At 47.2% G+C, this 22,420-nt stretch overlaps 1 protein-coding gene across 1 annotated transcript in view; it reads left to right on the top strand.

Annotated features, from left to right (window-relative positions):
* Positions 1–19,433, top strand: part of LOC119970924 (leucine-rich repeat extensin-like protein 2) — a 206,988-nt gene extending 187,555 nt beyond the window's left edge. Inside the window, exons 38-42 of the mRNA XM_038806034.1 lie at positions 3,643–3,669; positions 4,139–4,165; positions 4,943–4,969; positions 17,086–17,112; positions 19,300–19,433. Of these exons, the coding sequence (XP_038661962.1) occupies positions 3,643–3,669; positions 4,139–4,165; positions 4,943–4,969; positions 17,086–17,112; positions 19,300–19,433 (242 nt within the window). The remainder of the gene's footprint in view (positions 1–3,642; positions 3,670–4,138; positions 4,166–4,942; positions 4,970–17,085; positions 17,113–19,299) is intronic.
* Positions 19,434–22,420: the final 2,987 nt, after the last annotated feature.

Below are 22,420 nucleotides of genomic sequence, written 5' to 3'. Positions count from 1 at the left end.
CACCGATTGGCACGGCCGTACCACGGCCGTGCCAAGGGTGCCATGGGCCCGCGATCGGTGGGCACCGATCGCGGGCAGCGGGCCCGATGCCCGCGCACTACTTGTCCTTCCGCCGCCCCGCAGTATCCATTCGCGGGGCGGCTGAGGGGCAACCCGGCCCGCGCATGCGCGGGTTTCGCGCAAAAACGCAATAACGTCACCCGCGCATGCGCGGGTTGGAGTCTTCCAAACTGCGCATGCGCGGCTGACATCATATTACGCGTCAGCCGGCGCTAACTCCGGCAAGCGGGCTTAACGATTTTCGTTAAGCCCGTCTTGCCGGAGCCTACGGCGTCGGGCTGCTAGCCCCGACCGGGGACCAGAATCGGTCCCCGGTCGGGAAGGGGCGCGCTGCCGTAAAACCCGCCCGGGTTTTACGGCAGCTTTACGATTTCTCCCGTTTTGGGAGAATCGCGCCCAGTGCTCCTAATGACAGTAGCTGGTCCCCAAGCAATTGATTTGGACTATACCTTTCAATTCACTTCGAAAGAAGTCAAGAAGAGCTACTTAAAGATAATCGAGCAATTCAATAACAATTGCTATCCTCAAAAAGTAAGAAGTCTTACAACACCAGGTTAAAGTCCAACAGGTTTGTTTCAAACACGAGCTTTCGGAGCACGGCTCCTTCTTCAGGTGAATCTGAATCAGCCGTGCTCCGAAAGCTCGTGTTTGAAACAAACCTGTTGGACTTTAACCTGGTGTTGTAAGACTTCTTACTGTGCTCACCCCAGTCCAACGCCGGCATCTCCACATCTCAAAAAGTAAAACATTCGGGCGATACATGTTCAGGATGAGACTGCAAAAATCGGGCAAAACATTTCACTGTTTTGTCACGGATCTTCGTCTCAAAGCGCAATCCTGCAATTTTGCAGACCTCCATGAGTCATTGATAAAAGACCAAATCAAATTTGGTTTACAATGTGATAAATTACACAAGCGATTGCTGACGGAAAGCAATTTAAACTTAGCAAGGCCAGTGAGATAGCACAAAAGCAGATCATTGAGATCCATACACGAAAAAGTGGCGGGAAAAAACAGGGCATGACTCATGCCATCATTGCTGTGTCGCAGCAAAATCAGAATCATGGTCTAAGCGGCAGCCATTTTAAAAACATTTCAGAGCACATCATTTTGTGCCGGACGAGCAGCAGAATGCTCGGTCCGAGAAAATGCCCTGCATTCGGCAAGACTTGTGACAGAAAAGATCATTGTGCAGCAATGCCTGTTCAATGAAAGAAGACAGAAACCAAAGAGTGTTAATCTACGAGGTAAGGCTACAAAAACCAGCGATTCATCAATTATACAAAGTGCAGCCTTGAACAGACAACATGAAATTACTGATGAACCAATTGACTTTGAAGGCTCTGACTTTGTGAACATAATTAATTAAAATACTGGTCGACATAGAGCACTAAAAATTCAGATGGATGAGTGGATTACACCGCTCAAAATAAACGAGACCCTGTAAAGGTAAAGTTAGACATTGGAGCTCGCACAAACTTAATTAACAAAACAGATTTGATGAAGTTGAGAATAAAACCGAATATCTAAAACACAGATTGCAGACTGAGTGACTCTAATGCAGAAATATTACAACTCTAGGTACTTGTAACCTACTGGTGGAAGTTAAGAGGAGAATCCCGCCTTTACACTCAGCAACGGAGAATCCCGCCGCATATCTTTCAGCCAACATCACCATCCCCTGGTATGTCTTGTCCACTGGCACTATGACTCGACAGAAATGGCAGCACGGTGGTGTAACGGCACAAGGGCATGTTTCTGGAAGTCCTCAACATGTCTCTGGACTGCATGAATACAGCAGCTTCAAGTAAAACATTCCCTAGCAGCTACCACCCTCTTCAGCTGAGGCAGAAGAGCTCCACCTCATTGAACACCACTTGGAAGAAGCACTGAATGTAGACAGGATGAGGGAACTTCACAATCCATTACTAAGAATGGCTTGGTAGCAGCGCTCCCACATTATACCAGAACGACATATCTGCCAGACTGTGTTTGCAGCAGGCGGTGAGAGAACAAGCACGAGCGAAAAACCAGCTTAACCCCATTCCCACTGATCTCCCTCTGAGGGTCAATGTAAATATTGACCTTCACCCCTTCAAAGCAAATCTCTCTGAAAGACCTCCTGGTATGTACAGACGTTCCTGGAATCTTCGCCGGTGATGATGAATTTAGCTTGATTTTTTTTGGGCAATCTGTCCCCATGAGGCTTAGTCTGTGACCTTTTACTACAACTATGGTCAACTGGGCAGACAGGTGCTGATATGACACTGGATTTGACACCGTACCTGTTATCCTCGTGGCTTCAGAGGTTGTTAAAGTGGCCATTGTCCGACTGAGCCTGATGGGTTGCGGCCCTCCTTGTAGATACATATATGTCTGTTCTCCTACCACTGTTGAATTAGCACATGTATCAACCTGCAGTTTCATTGGATGGCCATTAATAATAAGGACAGTTTCAGTGGGCAGGGGGCGGGGGGCGGGGGGGGGGGGGGGGGGGGGAGGTCTTGCTTAACTCCATGGTGTTGAACTTATAAACATTGGACTTTTCTTCCACGCTGAATAATCACTGGGCCACCAATGATTTTTTGAGAGCTCAGTTCAGTCTGTCTCACCCTTGAGGATGGCCTCCCCCACACAGGGCTCGAGACTCTGTGACTGACGGTCACTCTTCCTTTTCTCAGGCTCTGCTGTACCCTCACTGAATTGATTTTCCCAAATCGTGGCATAGCTATTCGACTCTGGTTGATTCTTTACCGTGTTGCAGGAATCTGAAAGGCCACTTTTCCTTCCTCCAAGGTTTAAAACGTTTTCCTATTCTCATAACCAATGTTGTAGCGCGTGTGGTGTTATGCATCACTGTAAATATACAAGGGGTTAATGTAAATACATTAACCTAAGTAAACACTAGAGGGAGCACCAGAGAAGTCATGACAAGCAGACATACAGCTAATGAACACATAGAATAGGACACGACCAATGGGCAGTCAAGACACCCAGAGGTGACACTCACACAAGGGGGCATTACATAACCCATATATAAGGACAGGGCACTCATGCTCTGTCTCTTTCCACAGGCGACACTTAGAGAGTAGGACAGGGGCAGATGAGAAGCATCACACCCACCACATGGCTTAGAGCAGACTGGTTAATTAGACTGAGTAAATATAGCAAGATTAGCAGGAGAGTCGAACTCATAGAAAACTGTGCAAATGGTTCAATAAATCACATTGAAATTACTTCAAAGTCTGGAGTATCTTTTGGTCAAAGCTGCATTGAATTGCAGCCTCTGTTAACCCAGAGTGCATAACACAACATAACACAACAGCGCAAGGAAATGCACAAATTTTCTGCCGATTTCCCAAAAAAACAAAGATGTCTACACTTCAAACACACTTCATTGGCTTGAAAGTGCTGAGAATCAAAAGAATGAGAGGTTCCAATAAATGTGTGATTTTTGTTTCTCTAATATTTAGCTTTTCTGGAAGAAATTGTTCACTCTGTCCCGCTGTTCTTTAAACATGTTTGTGTGCAACAATCTCCGTCCCTTTCATATTGGATCATATTTGTATTCTTCTTTTTCAGTTAAACCTGCTCAGCACATTCCACCAGGTAAACAAAATCAAGCTATTTAGAGTTTAAATATGTTTCACCTCCTAACCTTTCTCTCCTTGCCCCGATTTCCAGTATGTCCGAATTTTGCAATTTCAGCCGTAACTCAGTTGCAAGAATACACGGACAAAATAATTGACCAATGCGTGAGAATCAAAACAGTGAGAGGTTCTAAAATATGTGTTGTGTGATTTTGTTTAGATTTGGTTCTCTAATTTGATCAGACTCAATTTCAATTCAGGCTGGCAGCCATTCGGTATCATTATAGCAGCTAGTGAGCTTCACAAATGTACATGAATAGTGCATTCAGTCAGTCGAACCTGTTCCACAACCTGCAGATTCTGTCTCTCAAATGTTAGACCATTCTAAAAGCAGATGATGTTGTTCCTTTCAGTTGTTTAAATACGGGAATGTCATAAAATCTCCATCCTGTTTATTATTCATTAAGGTTTTAAATCTTCTTCTCCAGGAAAACTGACTGACTACTATCCACCAGGTAACAAAAATACACGGTCTTCACTGTATCTTTGGTCTTCTGTGATCTTGACTCAGTCCCAAGTTTCCATTTTTGCCCAAATTTTAACGTGCCAGCTCGGACAGAATTCACAGAAATTGTCCCACTGAGATAAAGTAAGTTGAAATCTACGCCAGGATAGACAAGCCAAATAAGTGAAAAGAAATGGACAAATCATCCGTCATTCACGTCAGCAATGAACACAAGACAGCCACAGCCAGCCCATTCATTGGTGCAGAGTTTGTCTCATTTCCATTTGGGAATTGTGCTAAAATTGAAAGACCGAGTTACAGTTGATGTTTTCTCTGGGAGTTCTGCCACTTTGCGTAAATTCACAGTAAAGGATTAGTAGACACACAGCGGGAATGCACGGACCATATCATTGACCATTGTCCCAGAATCAAAACAGTGAGAGTTTCTAATAAATGTGTTGTGTGATTTTTTTTTATATTTGGTTCTCTAATTTGATCAGACTCAATTTCAGGTCAGGCTGGCAGCCATTTGGTATCATTATAGCAACTAGTGAGCATCACAAATGTACATGAATAGTACATTCAGTCAGTTGAACCTGTTCCACAACCTGCAGATTCTGTCTCTCAAATGTTAGACCATTCAAAAAAGATGACGATTACTGTTGGCATTAACGAGATTTGTTACAAAGATTATTTTGTGCTGTGCCTTTCACTTGTTTAAATAGGAGAAAGTCAAAAATCTCCATCCTGTTTATGATTGATTAAAGTTTTCAAACTTCTTCTCCAGGGAAACTGACCGACTACTATCCACCAGGTAAAAAAAATGCACGGTCATCATTGTAACTTTGGTCTTCTGTGTTGTTGACTCGGGCCCAAGTTTCACTGGTCCTTAATTTTAATTTCTCATTTCGCAGAAATTGTAGCACTGAGATAAAGTCAGCTTAAATCCTATTCCTGGACAAACAATCCAAATAAGCGAAAAACAAATGGACAGCTCATTCACTTCAACAATGAACACAAAACAGCCACACCCAGACTATTTGTTGATGCAGAGTTTATCTTGGCCGGGATTCTCCCCAACCCGGCCGGGCGGGGGGTTCCGGCGGGACGGAGTGGCATGAACCACTCTGGCGTCGGGCCTCCCCAAAGGTGCGGAATTCTGCACCTTTAGGGGCTAGGCCCGTGCCAGAGCGGTCTCCGATCCGCCGGCCGTCGCAAACGGCCTTTGGCTCCCCGCCAGCCGGGGCCGAAAGGCCTTCGCCGGCCGACGGAAGTCCGCACATGCACCAGAGCGTCAGCGGTGAAGGCCATGATGGGGCCGGAAGAAAAAGAGTGCCCCCACGGCACAGGCCCGCCCGCCAATCGGTGGAACCCGATTGCGGGCCAGGCCACCGTGGGGGCACCCCCGGGGTTAGATCGCCCCTCCCCCCCCCTCCCCCCCCCCCAGGACACCGGAGCCTGCCCGCGCCGCCAATCCTACCGGTACCAGAGGTGGTTTAAACAACGCCGGCGGGAAAGGCCTGTCAGCGGCGGGACTTCGGCCCATCGCGGGCCGGAGAATCACCGCGAGGGGCCCGCCAACCGGCTCAACACGATTCCCGACCCTACTGAATCTCGGGGGGCGGAGAATTCGGGATACGGTGGGGGCAGGATTGACACCAGCCCCGGGCGATTCCCATCTGGGAATTGTGCCAATATTGAAAGAGCGAGTTGTAGTTGATGTCATCTCTGGGAGTTTTGACACTTTGTGTAAATTCATGATAAAGGATCAGTAGACATACAGCAGGAATGCACGGGCCACATCATTGACCATTGTCCTAGAATCAAAACAGTGAGAGGTTCTAATAATTGTGTCGTGTCATTTCTTAGATTTGCTTCTCTGATTTGATCAGACTCAGTCCTGGAGCTAGATTTGTTTATTTTCACATGTACCGAGGTACAGTGAAAAGTATTTTTCTGCGTGCAGCTCAAACAGCTCATTTAGTACATGAAAGGAAAATAAAATGGATTATTTTGTGCGGTGCCCTTCAGTTGTTTCAACTGGCAAAAGTCAAAAATCTCCATCCTGTTTATTATTGATTGAAAATTTCAAACTCCTTCTCCAGGAAAACTGACTGACTACTATCCACCAGGTAAAAAAAAAATATGGTTGTCACTGTATCTTTGGCTTTATTAACTCAAGCTTGGTTTTGTGTACACGAGAGATGGACCTGGATAATGCCAACATCGATCTGCTGAACAGTGACAAAAACACACCAAAAATCAAAAGCCCCTCCCAGTTGGATTCGATCCAATCCCTGAAGCTGTCATATTCAAACTTATCCAATAGAATTGCGATTAAGTCTCATCCTCTCACCTGTTGTTTACCAAAGTTCTATGTCCATTTTAAGTTGTTTTCTCCATCCCAATATCGCAGTCAACTCCTGTCCAGCGAGGGACAGGATGTCAGAACTGGCATCCTCTTCACTTCATGGATTGTTTCAGAGGATATTGGGAGCCTCTCATAAAACCTGTTTACATCCACTATATAATCTGCTGAGCACACATCCCCTGTGCCTGAAAAACATGGGCAAGCTAGCTAGCCTAAATCCCATCATGCATTGTGGCCACTGCTTGAAGCCAGAGCTTACATGATTATCACTGCTCTGTTCTAAAATACAAGTTTAATGGTTAATAATGATTACCAGGTATACGTTCGAAAATTAATCTCAACCCTTAATTAACTAACTTACGTACAATCAGATACCAGAAATGTTGGAGAATGAAAGGTTTAGTGAGAGGGAAGAACTGAGGGAGATCAACATTAGTAGAGAAATGGTGCTGGGAAAACTAATGGGATTGAAGGCGCATAAATCTCCAGGCCCTGGGAATCTGCATCCCAGAGTGCTTAAGGAGGTGGCTCTGGAAATAGTGGATGCATTAGTGGTCATCTTCCAGGATTCTATAAACTCTGGAACTGTCCCTGCAGACTGGAGGATAGCTCAAGTCACTCCGATATTCAAAAAGGGGGGTAGAGAGAAAGCAGGGAATGAAAGACCAGCAAGCCTAACATCGGTGGTGTTGAAAATGCTTGAATCCATTATCAAAGACTTTATAGTGGAACATTTAGAAAGCAGTGGCAGGATCAGTCAGAGGCAGCATGGATTTCTGAAGGGAAAATCATGCTTCACAAATCTGTTGGAATTCTTTGAAGAGGTAACCAGTACAGTTGACAAAGGGGAGCCTGTCGATGTGGTATATATGGACTTTCCGAAGGCATTTGACAAAGTCCTGCATAAGAGATTATTGTGCAAAATTAAAGTGCATGGGATTGGGAGAAATGTATTGAGGTGGATAGAAAACTAGTTGGCAGAGAGTAACCAAAGAGTAGTGATTTTCAAATTTTCAAATTGGCAGTATTATGGGAGAGGTGTTTTCAGAACCCCAAAATGTATCATGGAGTTCAACCAACCCCCACCTTTCATGAATTGTTGCTTTTGAAGCACACGGCTTGTTCCCCAGGTGTGGTATTACAATTATGGACATGTGGTTTTTCAAACAAAACAATGTTTATTCCATGAACTCAAATTAACCTTTTAAATAAACATTGGATCTCTTAACACCCCTTACTTCAAAGATAACCCCGAAAATAATACAACACTACCCAATCCTGCAAACTGTTCCTTTACACATCCAAAAGACTTAACAAATTCTTCAAACAAAAGCACATTAGATTTATATTCAATACTGAGACCATTTTATAATTCCAATTTCACCAAAGGATTAAAAGATAGTCCTTCATGGCAGAGATCACCAGCAATGCAGCTTACAGCCACACCCAAGCTTTCTTCAAACTGAAACTAAAACTCTCAAAAAGCAGAAGTAAGCTCAGGTTCCCCTGCTGTGACATCACTTCAGTAATATGATCAGCCTCATTTCTTAAAGGTATGTTTCTTAAACATCCAATTTTTCAAGGCACCCTCACATGACAGCAGGCAGTAACCAGTGGGGTACCACAGCGACTAGTGATGGGACCCTAGCTACTCACAATATATATCAATGATTTGGATGAGGGAACAAAATGTAACATCTCAAAGTTTGCAAATGATACCAAATTAGGTGAGAGGGTGAATTGTGACGAGGATGCAGGGATCCTGCAGCAAGATCTGGACAGGTTGGGCGAGTGGACAAAGCAATGGCAGATGCAGTTTAATTTGGATAATTGTGAGGTTATTCATTTTGGAAGCAAAAACAGGAAGGCAAATTATTACCTGAATGGTCATTCATTGAGAGAGGGGAGTGTGCAGCAGGATCTGGGCGTCCTTGTGCACCATTCGCTGAAGATAAGCATGCAGGTGCAGCAGGCGGTAATGAAGGCTTTTGGTATGTTGGTCTTCATTGCAAGAGGTTTTGAGTATAGAAGCAGAAATGTGTTGCTGCAATTGTACAGGGCCTTGGTGAGGTCACACTTGGAGTATTGTGTGTAGATTTGGTCTCCTTCTCTGAGAAAGGATGTTCTTGCTCGCGAGGGAGTGCAGCAAAGGTTTACCAGACTGATTTCAGGGATGGTGGGACTGTCATATGAGGAGAGATTGACTAGGTTGCGTTTGTTCTCACTGGAGTTCAGAAGAATGAGGAGGAATCTCATAGAGACTTATAAAATTCAAACAGGACTAGACAGGGTAGATGCAGGGAAGATGTTATCAATGATGGGTGTGCCCAGAACCACGGGTCACAGCCTGAGGATTCAGGGTAAACCATTTCGGACAGAGAGAAGGAGATATTTCCTCACACAAAGAGTGGTGAGCCTGTGAAATTCATTACCACAGGAAGTAGTTGATGTTAAAACATTGAATATATTCAAAAAGCGGCTGGATGTAGCACTTGGGGAGAATGGGATCAAAGGCTATGAGGAGGAAGCAGGATTAGGCCATTGAGTTGGATGATCAGCCATGATCTCAGAGCAGGCTTGAAGGGCCAAAAGGCTTCCTCCTGCTCCTATCTTCTATGTATCTATGTATGTAACTGCTCCAGTGCCATCCTAGCTATTCAGTTTTAAGAGGTCTCATCACTGGACGCCCCCTTCAGAAGTTACTGTGAACATCCCCTGATCTCCACATTATGGAGCCTGATCGGCTACACAGAGGGAGAATTCAGAATATCCAGTTCATCTAACAAGCACGTCATCTGGACTTGTGGATGGAAACTGGAGCACCCGGAGGAACCCCATGCAAACATGAGGAGAACGTGCAGACTCCGCACAGACAGTGACTCAAGCTGGGAATCGAACATGGGACATTGGCGTTGTGAAGCAACAGTGCTAACCACTGTGATACTGTGCCACCCACGGATTTATAGCGCTGCATTATAATGGAGGGCCGGGGATTATCGTGGTCTTTCACTTGTTGCACCAGTTGGTCAAAGGATTTATTATCCAGAGGCTCAAGAGATGATAGGTTTCTTACAATGTTAAAAGTTTGTGGGTGTCATGATATGCAGACACAAACATAATGATGTACAGGCAGGCACAGACAAGCAGCTAATGGACACAGAGAACAGGATATGACCAATAAGCAGGCAGGACACTTAGGGGTGGGATCTGACTATAAAAGACACGAGGCACTCACGCTCCGCCTCTTTCCACTGATGAACATCTAGAGCAGGGGTGGGCAAACTATGCCCCGCGGGCCGCATGCGGCCCACCAAAGGTATTTCTGCGGCCCACCAAGTCATTAAAAAAAATAAAAAATTTTTTTTAAAAAAGAATTTATTTATTTATTTATTTTTATTTTTTTAAGGTTAATGGGGGGGGGGGGCTGTTGGGTTACTTACTGGTTATAGGGTGGATACGTTGACTTGAGTAGGGTGATCATTGCTCGGCACAACGTCGAGGGCCGAAGGGCCTGTTCTGTGCTGTACTGTTCTATGTTCTATATGAGGCGCCCAGAATCATAACCGGGTAAAGTAATTATTTTACTTAATATACTATGCGGCCCTTTGTGAATTGTGAATTTCTGAATGTGGCCCTTGCATGGAAAAGTTTGCCCACCCCTGATCTAGAGAGTCAGTCAAGGGTGTTGTTACCATCTCCCACCTCCAACATATGGCTAGGAGCTAGCCTGGTTCAGTCAGACAGAGTAACCACACTTAAGTTAGCAGAGAGTCGAACTCACAGAGAATTGTGCGAACTGTGCTATTAGTTCAATAAACCTGATTGAACTAACTTCAAGGTCTGGAGTATCTTTTTGATCTAAGCTGCATCCAGTTGCAGCCAGTGTTATACCAGTGTACCTAACACAACATGATACAAGGAGACTACTAATTTCAGGTGGCTTACCTCTGTCCATTCCGTGACGACCAGCAACTGTATCCCGGCACCATGGAGAAGATTTAGGCTCCTCACCAACTCAGGACCTCCGGCAATCTCATGCCAACTGGCAGACATTCAAACAAAGGTTTCTGCTGTACATCGCAGCCTCAGACCTCGAGGGTGCGTCTGATGCAAGAAAGATTGTGCTTCTCCTCTCAACAGCGGGTGATCAAGCCATCGAACTCTTCAACTCGTTTAACTTCACCGAAGGCCAAGACAAGACAAAGTTTCAGACCATCCTGGACAAGTTTAATAGTCACTGTGAAGTTGACACCAATGAAATCTTCGAGCGCTACATGTTCAAGCAACATCTTCAAGGTAAAGATGAATCTTTCAATGCCTTATTAACTAACTTCCGCCTGCTAGCGCTGCCCTGTAACTTTGGTGATATTGTTGACTCTGTGATCAGAGACCAAATCATGTTTGGAGTTCACTCTGATCCTCTGAAAAAGCAGCTCTTAAAAATCAAGCATATGACCCTGCCAGTCGCGATTGAAATATGTACAGTGCATGAGCACGCAAAAAATTGCTATGCCCAGCACAAATCAGCTGAAAATGAGAAACATGGCTCCCACAAGGCAGAGTGTGCAGGTCATCTTCCGGATGCACGCCTCAGCATTGAAGACACTGGCCATCTCGCAAGCTTTTCCCGGAGCCCCATGCATGCGCGATGTGAAGGGGATAACGAAGCAGTCGACACCCACACTGCGCAGGTGCAGATGTCTGCCGACCGCTCTGCATGTGCAACAGCGTATATTGCGTCATGACGCCGACGTCATGACATGCCCGAACTGCGGCAACGTCCTTTTAAAGGGACACTGCCCTGCAAAAGACAGGTGATGTTTAAACTGCGGGAAGCCTGGACACTATGCCGCCTTGTGCAGGTCTGCACCACCAGTCAGAGGTCAGTGTTCCCAATTCCAACGACGGCGCGTCCAGAATGTGCAATGACGATTACAGGATTCTGATCCTGGCAGGACAACAGATCCAGAGGACGAGTGCTTGGAGTCCGCCTCACGAGTGGGCGTCATTATCACACGTGAAGATGCCACAACTAACTCATCTCGCATTCAGTCCATCCTCGCTGTGGATTCGGAGGACGACCAGTGTGCGGTGATGCAGGTCAACCGCTGCTCCATCCAGTTCAAACTGGACACAGGTGCTTCTGTCAACCTCCTCTCACAGGCAGACTTCAAACGCATCAAGAAGCCCCCCAAGGTCCTTCCAGTAGCCTGGAAGGACAAGGCTCCTGGACTATAATGGTAATGCACTGGGGTCATGCTATCTACTCGTCTCCCATCGGAGCACCCATGCACGACTAAGGTTTGAAATTGTCAAGCCAGACAGGGCATCCCTTTTTGGCATGCCTGCAAAAAGCTAAACCTGGTGCAACGGGTTTATTCAATGACATCCTCCAATGTGGATCTTCAAGCTGCCATTGACAACATCCTCATTCAGAATTCAGATGTGTTTGACGGGATGGGCACTTTGCCATATCGGTACAAGATTCTACTGCAACCTGATGCCATGCCAGTGGTCCATGCAGCACACCAGGTCCCGGCACCGCTGAGGGAGCGCCTGAAGGAACAGCTCAAGGATCTTCAGCAACAGGGCATCATTTCCAAGGAAACCGAACCGACTAACTGGGTCAGCTCGATGGTGTGTGTGTTAAAGCACCTTCTGGAGACCTGCGCATCTGCATTGATCCCAAGGATCTCAACTGGAATATAATGCGTGAACACTACCCCTCCCGAAGCGGGAGGAACTCACCAGTGAGATGGCACATGCAAGGTTTTTCACGAAGTTAGATGCATCAAATGGATTCTGGCAAATCCAGCTGGAAAAGTCCAGCAGAAGGCTCTGCACCTTCAACACACCGTTTGGCAGGTACTGCTATAACCGTATGCTGTTCGGCATCGTCTCGGCATCGGAGATATTTAATCACATCACGTAGCAGATGATGGGGGGCATCGAAGGGGTTCATATGTACATGGACGATGTCATCATATGGTCCACGACCCCTGAGGAGCATGTTTACCATCTCCAGCAGGTATTCCGCCATGACCACGACAATGGCCTGAAGCTGAACAGGGCCAAATGTTGCTTTGGCATGTCGACACTCAAGTTCCAAGGAGACCAGAACTCTCAGCAGGGTGTGTGCCCCGACACAGACAAGGTCAAGGCCATCGCGGCCATGAAGGTCCCGGAAGACAAGAAGGCGGTATTGGGCTTCCTGGGCATGGTCAATTTTCTGGGCAAGTTCATCCCAAACGTGGCCTCACACACCACGGCCCTACGAAACCTAGTGGAGAAGTCCACTGCCTTTGAGTGGAAGGCGGCCCATCAGGCAGAGTAGTTGGTGCTGAAAACCAAGCTCACCACTGCACCCGTATTGGCATTTTTCGACCCAGACATGTGGTGATATGCATCACTGTAAATATACAAGGGGTTAATGCAAATACACTAAGACTAGATATACACTAGAGGGAGCACCAGAGACATTACACCAGAGACATCATGACACACAGACAGTCAATCAATATGTCAGTAAGATAGGACATGACCAATGGGCATTCACGATACACACAGAGGTGACACTACCACAGGGGGGCATTACACCAACCCATATATAAGGACACAGCACACATGATCTTTCTCTTTCCAGTGGAGACACTTAGTGAGTACACAGGGTTGATTGAACACATCACACCCACCACGTGGATTGTAGCAGACTGGTTGGTCAGTCTGAGTAGCTGCTGCAGGATTAACAGGACAGTCGAATCCAAGTAGGAGAATTGTTAACAGTTTAATAAATGTGTTAAAGCTATCTCCAAGTCTGAACCTTCCTTTGTCAGAATGCACATCAAGGAAGCAGCTTATGCTACGTCGAGAGCATAACAAAACAAGACAGGGAAACAAAAATCTCGACAGATGCGAGCCAGGATGGCATGGGTGCGGTCTTCCTGCAACGCAATGACACCTCATCCTGGGCACCGGTTGCCTACGTATCAAGGACAATGACGCCCACTGAACAAAGGTATGCACAAACAGAGAAGGAATGCCTCGGCCTCCTCACTTGCATTCTCAAGTTTCACGACTGTGCCGATGGCCTGCCGACATTCACGGTCGAGACGGATCAACGGCCCCTGGTCCACATTATCCACAAGGACCTTAATGACATGATGCCTCGGTTGCAGCGCATCCTCCTCAAACTCAGAAGGTACGACTTTGACCTGGTCTACACGCCTGGCAAGGAGCTCATCATTGCCGATACACTGTCCCGCTCCATCACCGTGCCTAGTGAACCACTGAACGACAAAGAACATAGAACATACAGGGCAGAAGGAGGCCATTCGGCCCATCGAGTCTGCACCGACCCACTTAAGACCTCACTTCCTCCTTAACCCCGTAATCCAATAACCCCTCCTAACCCTTTTGGTCACTAAGGGCAATTTATAATGGCCAATCCACCTAACCTGCACGTCTTTGGACTGTGGGAGGAAACTGGAGCACCCGGAGGAAACCCACGCAGACACAGGGAGAACGTGCAAACTCCGCACAGACACTGACCCAGCGGGTAATCGAACCTGGGACCCTGGCGCTGTGAAGCCACAGTGCTATCGACTTGTGTTACCGTGCTGCCCAAATCCAGCACATCAACATCCGGCGCATTGAGTCACAGGTTGAGTCCCAGGTGCAGCTGTGTGCGAGCACCCACCCGGCATATGATGAGAAGGTGATTCGTATCCGTGCGGAGACAGCCAAAGTCCCCTCTTGCAGCGTGTTATGCAACACCTAGCCAATCGCTGGCAAAAAGGGCAGTGCCCTCAATTTTTCAATGTAAAGGACGACCTAACGGTGGTTGATGGTATCCTCCTCAAGCTGGACCGGATTATAATTCCACACAGTCTCCAGAGCTTGGTGCTCCCTCCATAAAACCCATGAGGGCCACCTGGGTGTGGAAAAGTGCAGACGCAGAGCCAGGCAGGCTGTCTACTGGCCCGGGATTAGCCAGGACATCACGAACATGGTCCTTAACTGCGCAATCTGTCAACGCTACAAGTCAGCGCAGAGTAAGGAGATACTTCAGCAGGATGAAATCGAAAACTCAAATGGTCCAAGGTTGGTATCGACCACTTTCATGCAAATGGTCGTGATAATGTGTTAATCATTGATTATTTTTCCAATTACTCTGAAGTTCTGAAGCTCTCAGAACTCACACCTCGGACCGTCATCAAGGCCTGTAAGGAGATGTTGTCCAGTCATGGTATCCCACTCACTGTCATGAGTGACAATGGCCCGTGCTTCAGCAGCCATGAATGGTCTCTGTTTGCCCAGAAGTATCAGTTCAAACACGTCACTTCCAGCCCACACTATCCGCAGTCCAACGGAAAAGTTGAGAAAGGGGTGCACATAGTGAAGCAGCTCATCTGCAAGGCCGCGGATTCTGCGTCTGACATTCACCTTGCTTGCGTACAGGGCGAGCACACTGTCCACTGGCATGTCGCCGGCTCACCTCCTGATGAACAGGGACCTGCGAACGACACTTCCAGCCATACACTTGCCCAACCCGGATCACCTCCCGGTGCTGCAGAAGGTGCAGCAACTCTGAAACCGGCAAAAACAGGGCTATGATGCTCAGCCACCGATTTGCCCGTGATATCCCCGTCAGACACTGTTCGGGTCAAGCTCCCCGATGGAGGCTGGTCAGCTCCAGCTGTCGTTGTTCGACTGGCTGCCCCCATCTCATATGTTGTGCATCTGGCTGATGATTCTGTTGTGCGGCGAAACAGACGGGCACTGCGCAAAGTTGCCTGCCCGCAACCACATTCTTCTCCGTTTCCTTCTGTTGTTTTACCACCTCCTGATACCTCGGCTCATGAGGCCACCAGTCAGGCTTCAATCCCACCCATCAAGGCGCTGCCGTCTCCACTATCATCTCTCCGGCGATCGACCAGGATCAGGCGCAAACCACAGAGACTAAACTTATGAACATTTATTCTGTTTGCTTTGTTCTGTGTTCTCGCATTAGACAGCTGTTTTCACATGTGCATATGTTCACATCCACTGCATGTATGTATGTTAATATTGGCCTAATCTTGTAAATGCGTTCACTTATATCATCCAAACATAAAAAAAGGGAAATGTCATGATATGCAGACACACACATAACAATATACAGGCAGACCCAGACAAGCAGCTAATTACACAGAGAACAGGACATGACCAATAAGCAGGCAGGACACTCAGGGCTGGGATCTGACTATAATAGACATGAGGCACTCACACTCCGCCTCTTTCTACTGATAAACATCTGAAGAGTCAGTCAAGGGTGTTGTTACAATCTCGCACCTCCAGCACGTGGCTAAGAGCTAGTCTGGTTCAGTTAGACAGAGTAACCACACTTAAGTTAGCAGAGAGTCGAACTCACCGAGAACTGTGCTATTAGTTCAATAAACCTGATTGAACTAACTTCAAGGTCTGGAGTATCTTTTTGATCTAAGCTGCATCCAGTTGCAGCCAGTGTTATACCACGACAGTGGGCCACAAACTGTGAGTAATGTAACTTTTTGTGAATCTTCTGCCCTGCTTTCATTGGCAGCAAAAAGAAATCGAAGCCTTTCGAGGTATTGGCCCAACATACAACCCCCCGGATAAAATGGATCAATTTTCTCGAATTGTGGCATAGCTATTCGACTCTGGTTGATTCTTCATCGTGTTGCAGGCCTCCGAGAAGCCACCCTTCCTTCCTCCAGAGGTTGAAAACCTTTTCCTTTTGTAACAGATCTGGGGCGAAATTCTCCGACCTCCAGCAGGGTTGGAGAATCGTCTAGGGCCGCCGAAAATCCCGCCCCCGCCATGACAGAGATTCTCCGCCACCTGGGAAGTTGCGGGGCGGGAATCTCGCCACTCTAATCGGCGAGGCCCCTGCGGTGATTCTCCGGCCCGGATGGGCCGAAGTCCCGCCGCTGGGAGGCCGCTGCGAGGTTTGAACCACATCTGGTGGCGGCGGGATCGGCGGCGCGAGCAGGCCCCGGGGTCCTGGGGGGGGCGGGGGGCGATCGGACCCTGGGGGGTGCCCCCACGGTGGCCTGGCCTGCGATCGGGGCCTCCTGCTCAGACTCCGGGCCAGTGCCCTGGGTGCACTCTTTCTCTCTCCGCGGCCTCCGCCATGGCGGAAGCGGAAGAGAAACCCACATCGCGCATGCGCCAGTGGTGACGTCAGCAGCAGCTGGCCGCTGACATCACCGCCGGCGCATGCGCCGACCGGCGAAAGCCTTTCGTCCAGCCCCGCTGCCGGGGGCGCCGGTTTTTTGCGCCAGTCTTCTGGTGCCAACCGCTCCGGCGCGTAGCCCCCAAAGGTGGGGAGAATTCCAGGCGGCTCACCTGGTACATGAAGGATCGCCTCTTAAAGGAGTCAGACTATCTCAAATATTCAAGACTGAGTTATAATTGTTTCCACTCTATAGTCTTTCTGTCAGAAATTATTTACTCTGTCCCCGTCGTTCTTTACACAAGTTTGTGTGCAACAATCTCCGTTCCCTTTCATATTGGATCATGCTTGTATTCTTCTTTTTCAGTTAAACCAACTCAGCACATTCCACCAGGTAAACAAAATCTAGCTATTTAGAGTTTAAATATGTTTCACCTCCGAACCTTTCTCCCCTGCCCCGATTTCCAATATGTCCGAATTCTACAGTTTCGGCTGTGACTCAGTTGGAAGAAATCTTGTTTCTGAGGCAAAGGTGATGAGCTCAATTCCCACCCCAGGACTGGAGCGCAGCCATCAACACTGACATTCCAGTGCAGTACTGAGACAGTGCGGCACTGTCAGAGGTGATGTGCTTTGCATGTGATGTTAAATGTACACCCCATCTGCCCTGCTGTGTCAAAGTGAATGGCCAAGCAGCATTATGTCAGAAAAGTACAGGGGTATTATTTAGATAATGTTTGGTTAATATTTACCCTGCAATGTACGTCAGAAAAACAGATCATCATCACATAGTGATTGGTGGGAGGTTCCCACACACAATTTGTCTGCCTTTTTTCCGAAAAAACAAGGACATCTACTCTTCAAACACATGGCGAGCTTTTGTATCCTTGGACATAAGAGTATCATTACACTTCCTATACCTGGTCCCGTGTGCATTGTGTGACCACAATGTCATCCACACCAATTATTGAAATAAGCTGCCATACCGTCAGCACACAAATGTGTAAATGGAAACATTTTCTACCTGTGATCGTGAGTTATACTGACACTGGATAATCTGCTGTCTGCTGTCCTTGACAGGAAACCAGTTAGATTATTTGTAATATTATTTCCATAGTTTACAGTGAATTACATTGTACACATGAGAGGACACCGAGTTACAGTTTCATGGCAAAGGATTAGTGGACACAAAGTGAAAATGCACGGACTAAATAATTGACCAATGCCTGAGAATCAAAACAGTGAGAGGTTCCAATAAATGTGTTATGTGATGTTTTTAGATTTGGCTGTTTAATTTGATCAGACTCAATTTCAGGTCAGGCTGGCAGCTATTTGGTATTTAGTTAGTATTTAGCAGTTAGTAAGGGCAGCATGGTGGTGAAGTGGTTCGCACTGCTGCCTCATGGCGCCGAGGTTCCAGGTTCGATCCCGGCTCTGGGTCACTGTCCGTGTGGATTTTGCATATACTCCCCGTGTTTGCATAGGTTTCGTCCCCTCAATCCAAAGATGTGCAGTGTAGGTGGATTGGCCACGCAATTTAGCGTGGCCAATTGGAAAATAAATTAATTGGGTTCTCCAAATTAAAAAAAAAATTATAGCAACTAGTGAGCTTCACAAATGTACATGAATAAGTGCATTCAGTCATTCGAATCTGTTCCACAACCTGCAGATTCTGTCTCTCAAATGTTAGACCCTTCAAAAAGCAGATGATATTTGTGGCAAATATTATTTTGTGTTGTTCCTTTCAGTTGTTTAAACACGGGAATGTCATAAAATTTCCATCCTGTTTATCATTGATTAGAGTTTTAAAACTTCTTCTCCAGGAAAACTGACTGACTACTATCCACCAGGTAACAAATATATCTCTTTGGTCTTCGGTGGTCTTGACTCCGGCCCCAGTTTCACTAGGCCCAAATTTTAATTTGTCAGCTGGAGCACAGTTCACAGAAATTGTCCCACTGAGATAAAGTAAGTTCAAATCCTACTCCAGGACAGACAAGCCAAATAAGTGACAAGAAATGGACAAATCATCCAGCATTCACTTCAGCAATGAACACAAGACAGCCACACCCAGACCATGAGAGCTTGTCTCATTCCCATTTGGGAATTGTGCTAAAATTGAAACACCGAGTTACTTTTGATGTTTTCTCTGGGAGTTTTGCCACTTTGCGTAAATTCACGGTAAAGGATTAGTAGACACACAGTGGAAATGCGGGGACCATATCATTGACCATTGTCCCAGAATCAAAACAGTGAGAGGTTCTAATAAATGTGTTGTGTGCTGTTTTTAGATTTGGTTCTCTAATTTGATCAGAATCAAGTTCACGTCAGGCGGTAGCCGTTCGGTATCATTATAGCAGCTAGTGAGCATCACAAATGTACATGAATAGTGCATTCAGTCAGTCGAACCTGTTCCACAACCTGAAGATTCTGTCTCTCAAATGTTAGACCATTCAAAAAGCAGATGAGATTTGTGGCAAATATTATTTGGTGTTGTTCCTTTCAGTTGTTTAAACACGGGAATGTCATAAAATCTCCATCCTGTTTATTATTGATTACATTTTTAAATCTTCTTCTCCAGGAAAACTGACTGACTACTATCCACCAGGTAACAAAAATGCACGGTTAGCACTGTATCTTTGGTCTTCTGTGGTCTTGACTCAGGCCTTAGTTTCCAATATTTCTCAGTTTGCAGAAATTGTACCACTGAGATAAAGTAAGTTCAAATCCCAGTGCAGGACAGACAAACCAAATAAGTGAAAAAATATGGACAAATCATCCGGCATTCGCTTCGGCAATTAACACAAGACAGCCACAGCCAGCCCATTCATTGATGCAGAGTTTGTCTCATTCCCATTTGGGAATTGTGCCAAAATTGAAAGAGCGAGTTGCAGTTGATGTTTTTTTCTGGGGAAGGACCACACCAGCCGACGCAGAGGAATAGAGTGCTGCCACGGCACAGGCACGATTGGTGGGCCCCGATTACGGACCAGGCCACCATGGGGGCAACTCCCTGGGCCAGATCCCCCGCGCCCCCCTGAGGACCACGGAGGCCACCCGCGTAAGTTCACGGTCAAGGATTAGTAGACACACAGTGGGAATGCACGTATGTGTTGCGTGATTTTCTTTGATTTGTTTCTCTAATTTGATTAGTCTCAATTCTGGATCTGAATTTGTTTCTTGTCATGTGTACCGAGGTACAGTGAAAAGTATTTCTCTGCGTGCAGCTCATTTAGTACATGAAAAGAAAAGAAAATAGGGAATAAGGCAACACAAGGTACACAATTTCAGGTCAGGCTGGCAGCCATTTGGTATCATTATAGCAGATATTGAGCTTCACAAATGTACGAGAATAGTGCATTCAGTCAGTTGAACCTGTTCTACAACCTGCAGTTTCTGGCTGGGTTTCTCTGTCCCGCTGCGCCACATTTCGGTTTCACCCTGCCGTCGGGATGCTCCGTTACGCCGGCTGGTTTTCCATTGTGGGGCAGCCCCATGCTGTCGGGAAACCTCCAGGCTGCTGGTGAAATGTGCATCCCCCGGCGGAGAATCCATCCCTCTGTCTCTCAAATGTTACAGTAAGAGGTCTGACACCAGGGCACGATTCTCCCCTACCCGGCGGCGCGGGTGGTCCTGGCGCCGAGGAGTGGCATGAACTACTCCGGCTTCGGGCCGCCCCAAAGGTGCGGAATCTTCCGCACCTTCAGGGGCTAGGCCGGAGTGATTTGCACCGTGCCGGCCGGCGGTGAAGGGGCTTGGCGCCACCCGTGTGCTGACGTCATCCCAGCACATGCGCAGGGGGGACCATCTCCGCATTGGCCATGGCTGAGGACCACACCAGCCGACGCGGAGGAATAGAGTGCTCCCACGGCACAGGCCCGCCTGCAGATCGGTGGGCCCCGAACGTGGGCAAGGCCACCATGTGGGCAACTCCCGGGGCCAGATGCCCCACATCCCCCTGAGGACCACGGATGCTGCCTGCACTGCCAGGCCCCACCGGTAAGGACCTACTCTAATTTACGGCGCAGGACTGGCAAAAATCTGGCGGCCACTCGTCTCATCATGGGCAGGAGAATCGCCGGGTGGGCCAGCGTGGCGCAATTTCCAAATCTTGGCAGGGGCGGAAGATAATCCAGTCACATGTAGGCCAGACCAGGACTTGTGAAATCCTACCAATTGTCCAGCCTTGTGATAATTCACACCTCTTGAACCTGGGATTTCCCTCTCGCTGGATCTGTAAAGACTTAATTAGCTGCAACTACTCGCATTCAAAGCATTATCTTGCATATTTGACTTTGTCTATATATATGTTTCTGGATCCTACCACTTTATCCACCTGAGGAAGGAGCAGTGCTCCGAAAGTTAGTGATTTGAAACAAACCTGTTGGAATTTAACCTGGTGTTGTAAGACTTCTTACTGTGTTCACCCAGTCCAACACCAGCATCTCCATATCATCTCAAATATTAGATTATTCAAAAAAGATGACGATTGTTGTTGGTATTGAAGAGATATTTGTGACAAAGATTATTTTGTGCTGTGCCTTTTAGTTGTTTAAACAGGAGAAAGTCAAACATTTCCATCCTGGTTATTATTGATTAAAGTTTCAAAGCTCTTCTCCAGGAAACCTGACTGACTACTATCCACCAGATTAAAAAAATAGTCATCACTGAATCTTTGGTCTTCTGTGGTCTTGACTCAGGACCAGGTTTCCAATATGCCCAAATTATAATTTCTCAAGCCAAACAAATTTTAGCACTGAAATGAGGTAAGTTCAAATCCTACTCCTGGACAGACAAGCCAAATAAGTTAAAAGAAATGGACCCTGTCCCCGTAACCCAGTGACCCCACCTAACCTTTTGAACTCTATGGGCAATTTAGCATGACAAGGGCAGGGAAGCTGACTGCATCCCTGGCAGCAGGGATGGACTCCAGGACCAGAGACCTCCTCGGTTTTGGCGTTCCGCTGGGGCCTGGGGTGCGAAGAAGAAGGGATGGGCTTTTTCAAAAATAACAGCGCAGTACAGACCCTTCGGCCTCGATGTTGCGCCGACCTGTGAAACCACTCTGAAGTCCATTTACACTATTCCCTTATCATCCATATGTTTATCCAATGACCATTTAAATGCCCTTAGTGTTGGCGAGTCCACTACTGTTGCAGGCAGTGTATTCCACGCCCTTACTACTCTCTGAGTAAAGAACCTACCTCTGACATCTGTCCTATATCTATCTCCCCTCAATTTAAAGCTATGTCCCCTCGTGCTAGCCATCACCATTCGAGGAAAAAGGCTTGTGGGGGTAGAACCCGCTGTGTCAACTGGGAACACCATGTAGCCCCTTGGACTTGATTGGGGGTACGCACCATGCTAATATGTCGGCCTTTCACCTACTGCAGACAATGATATTGGAATACAACCACTAATGGTGGCCTTCCTCCTAGTCGATGCAGCCCTGGGGGATGCCCTGCTGCTGTACAATTTGGAGCTGCTCGAGGAGGAGGAAGCTGCAGCAGTGGATGGTGTAGCAGGGGAGCGCGCAGCAGCGGAACAGGAGGCAGACGCGGGGATGGAGAGCCGGCTGCCCAACAGGCCAAGGAGGAGTAGGGGGTGGTGTAAAGGAGGTGCCGAATGAGGGCTCACATGTACCGGCAGCTCCTGGCATTCGAGGACCTCCCAGACTGGGTATGCCGTTGAAGGCTCGGCTG

This window comes from Scyliorhinus canicula, chromosome 9 (genome assembly GCF_902713615.1).
Source record: "Scyliorhinus canicula chromosome 9, sScyCan1.1, whole genome shotgun sequence".
Lineage (NCBI taxonomy): Eukaryota > Metazoa > Chordata > Chondrichthyes > Carcharhiniformes > Scyliorhinidae > Scyliorhinus > Scyliorhinus canicula.
Note: the sequence above shows the minus strand (reverse complement) of the source record. Positions and strands in the feature narration are given on the sequence as shown.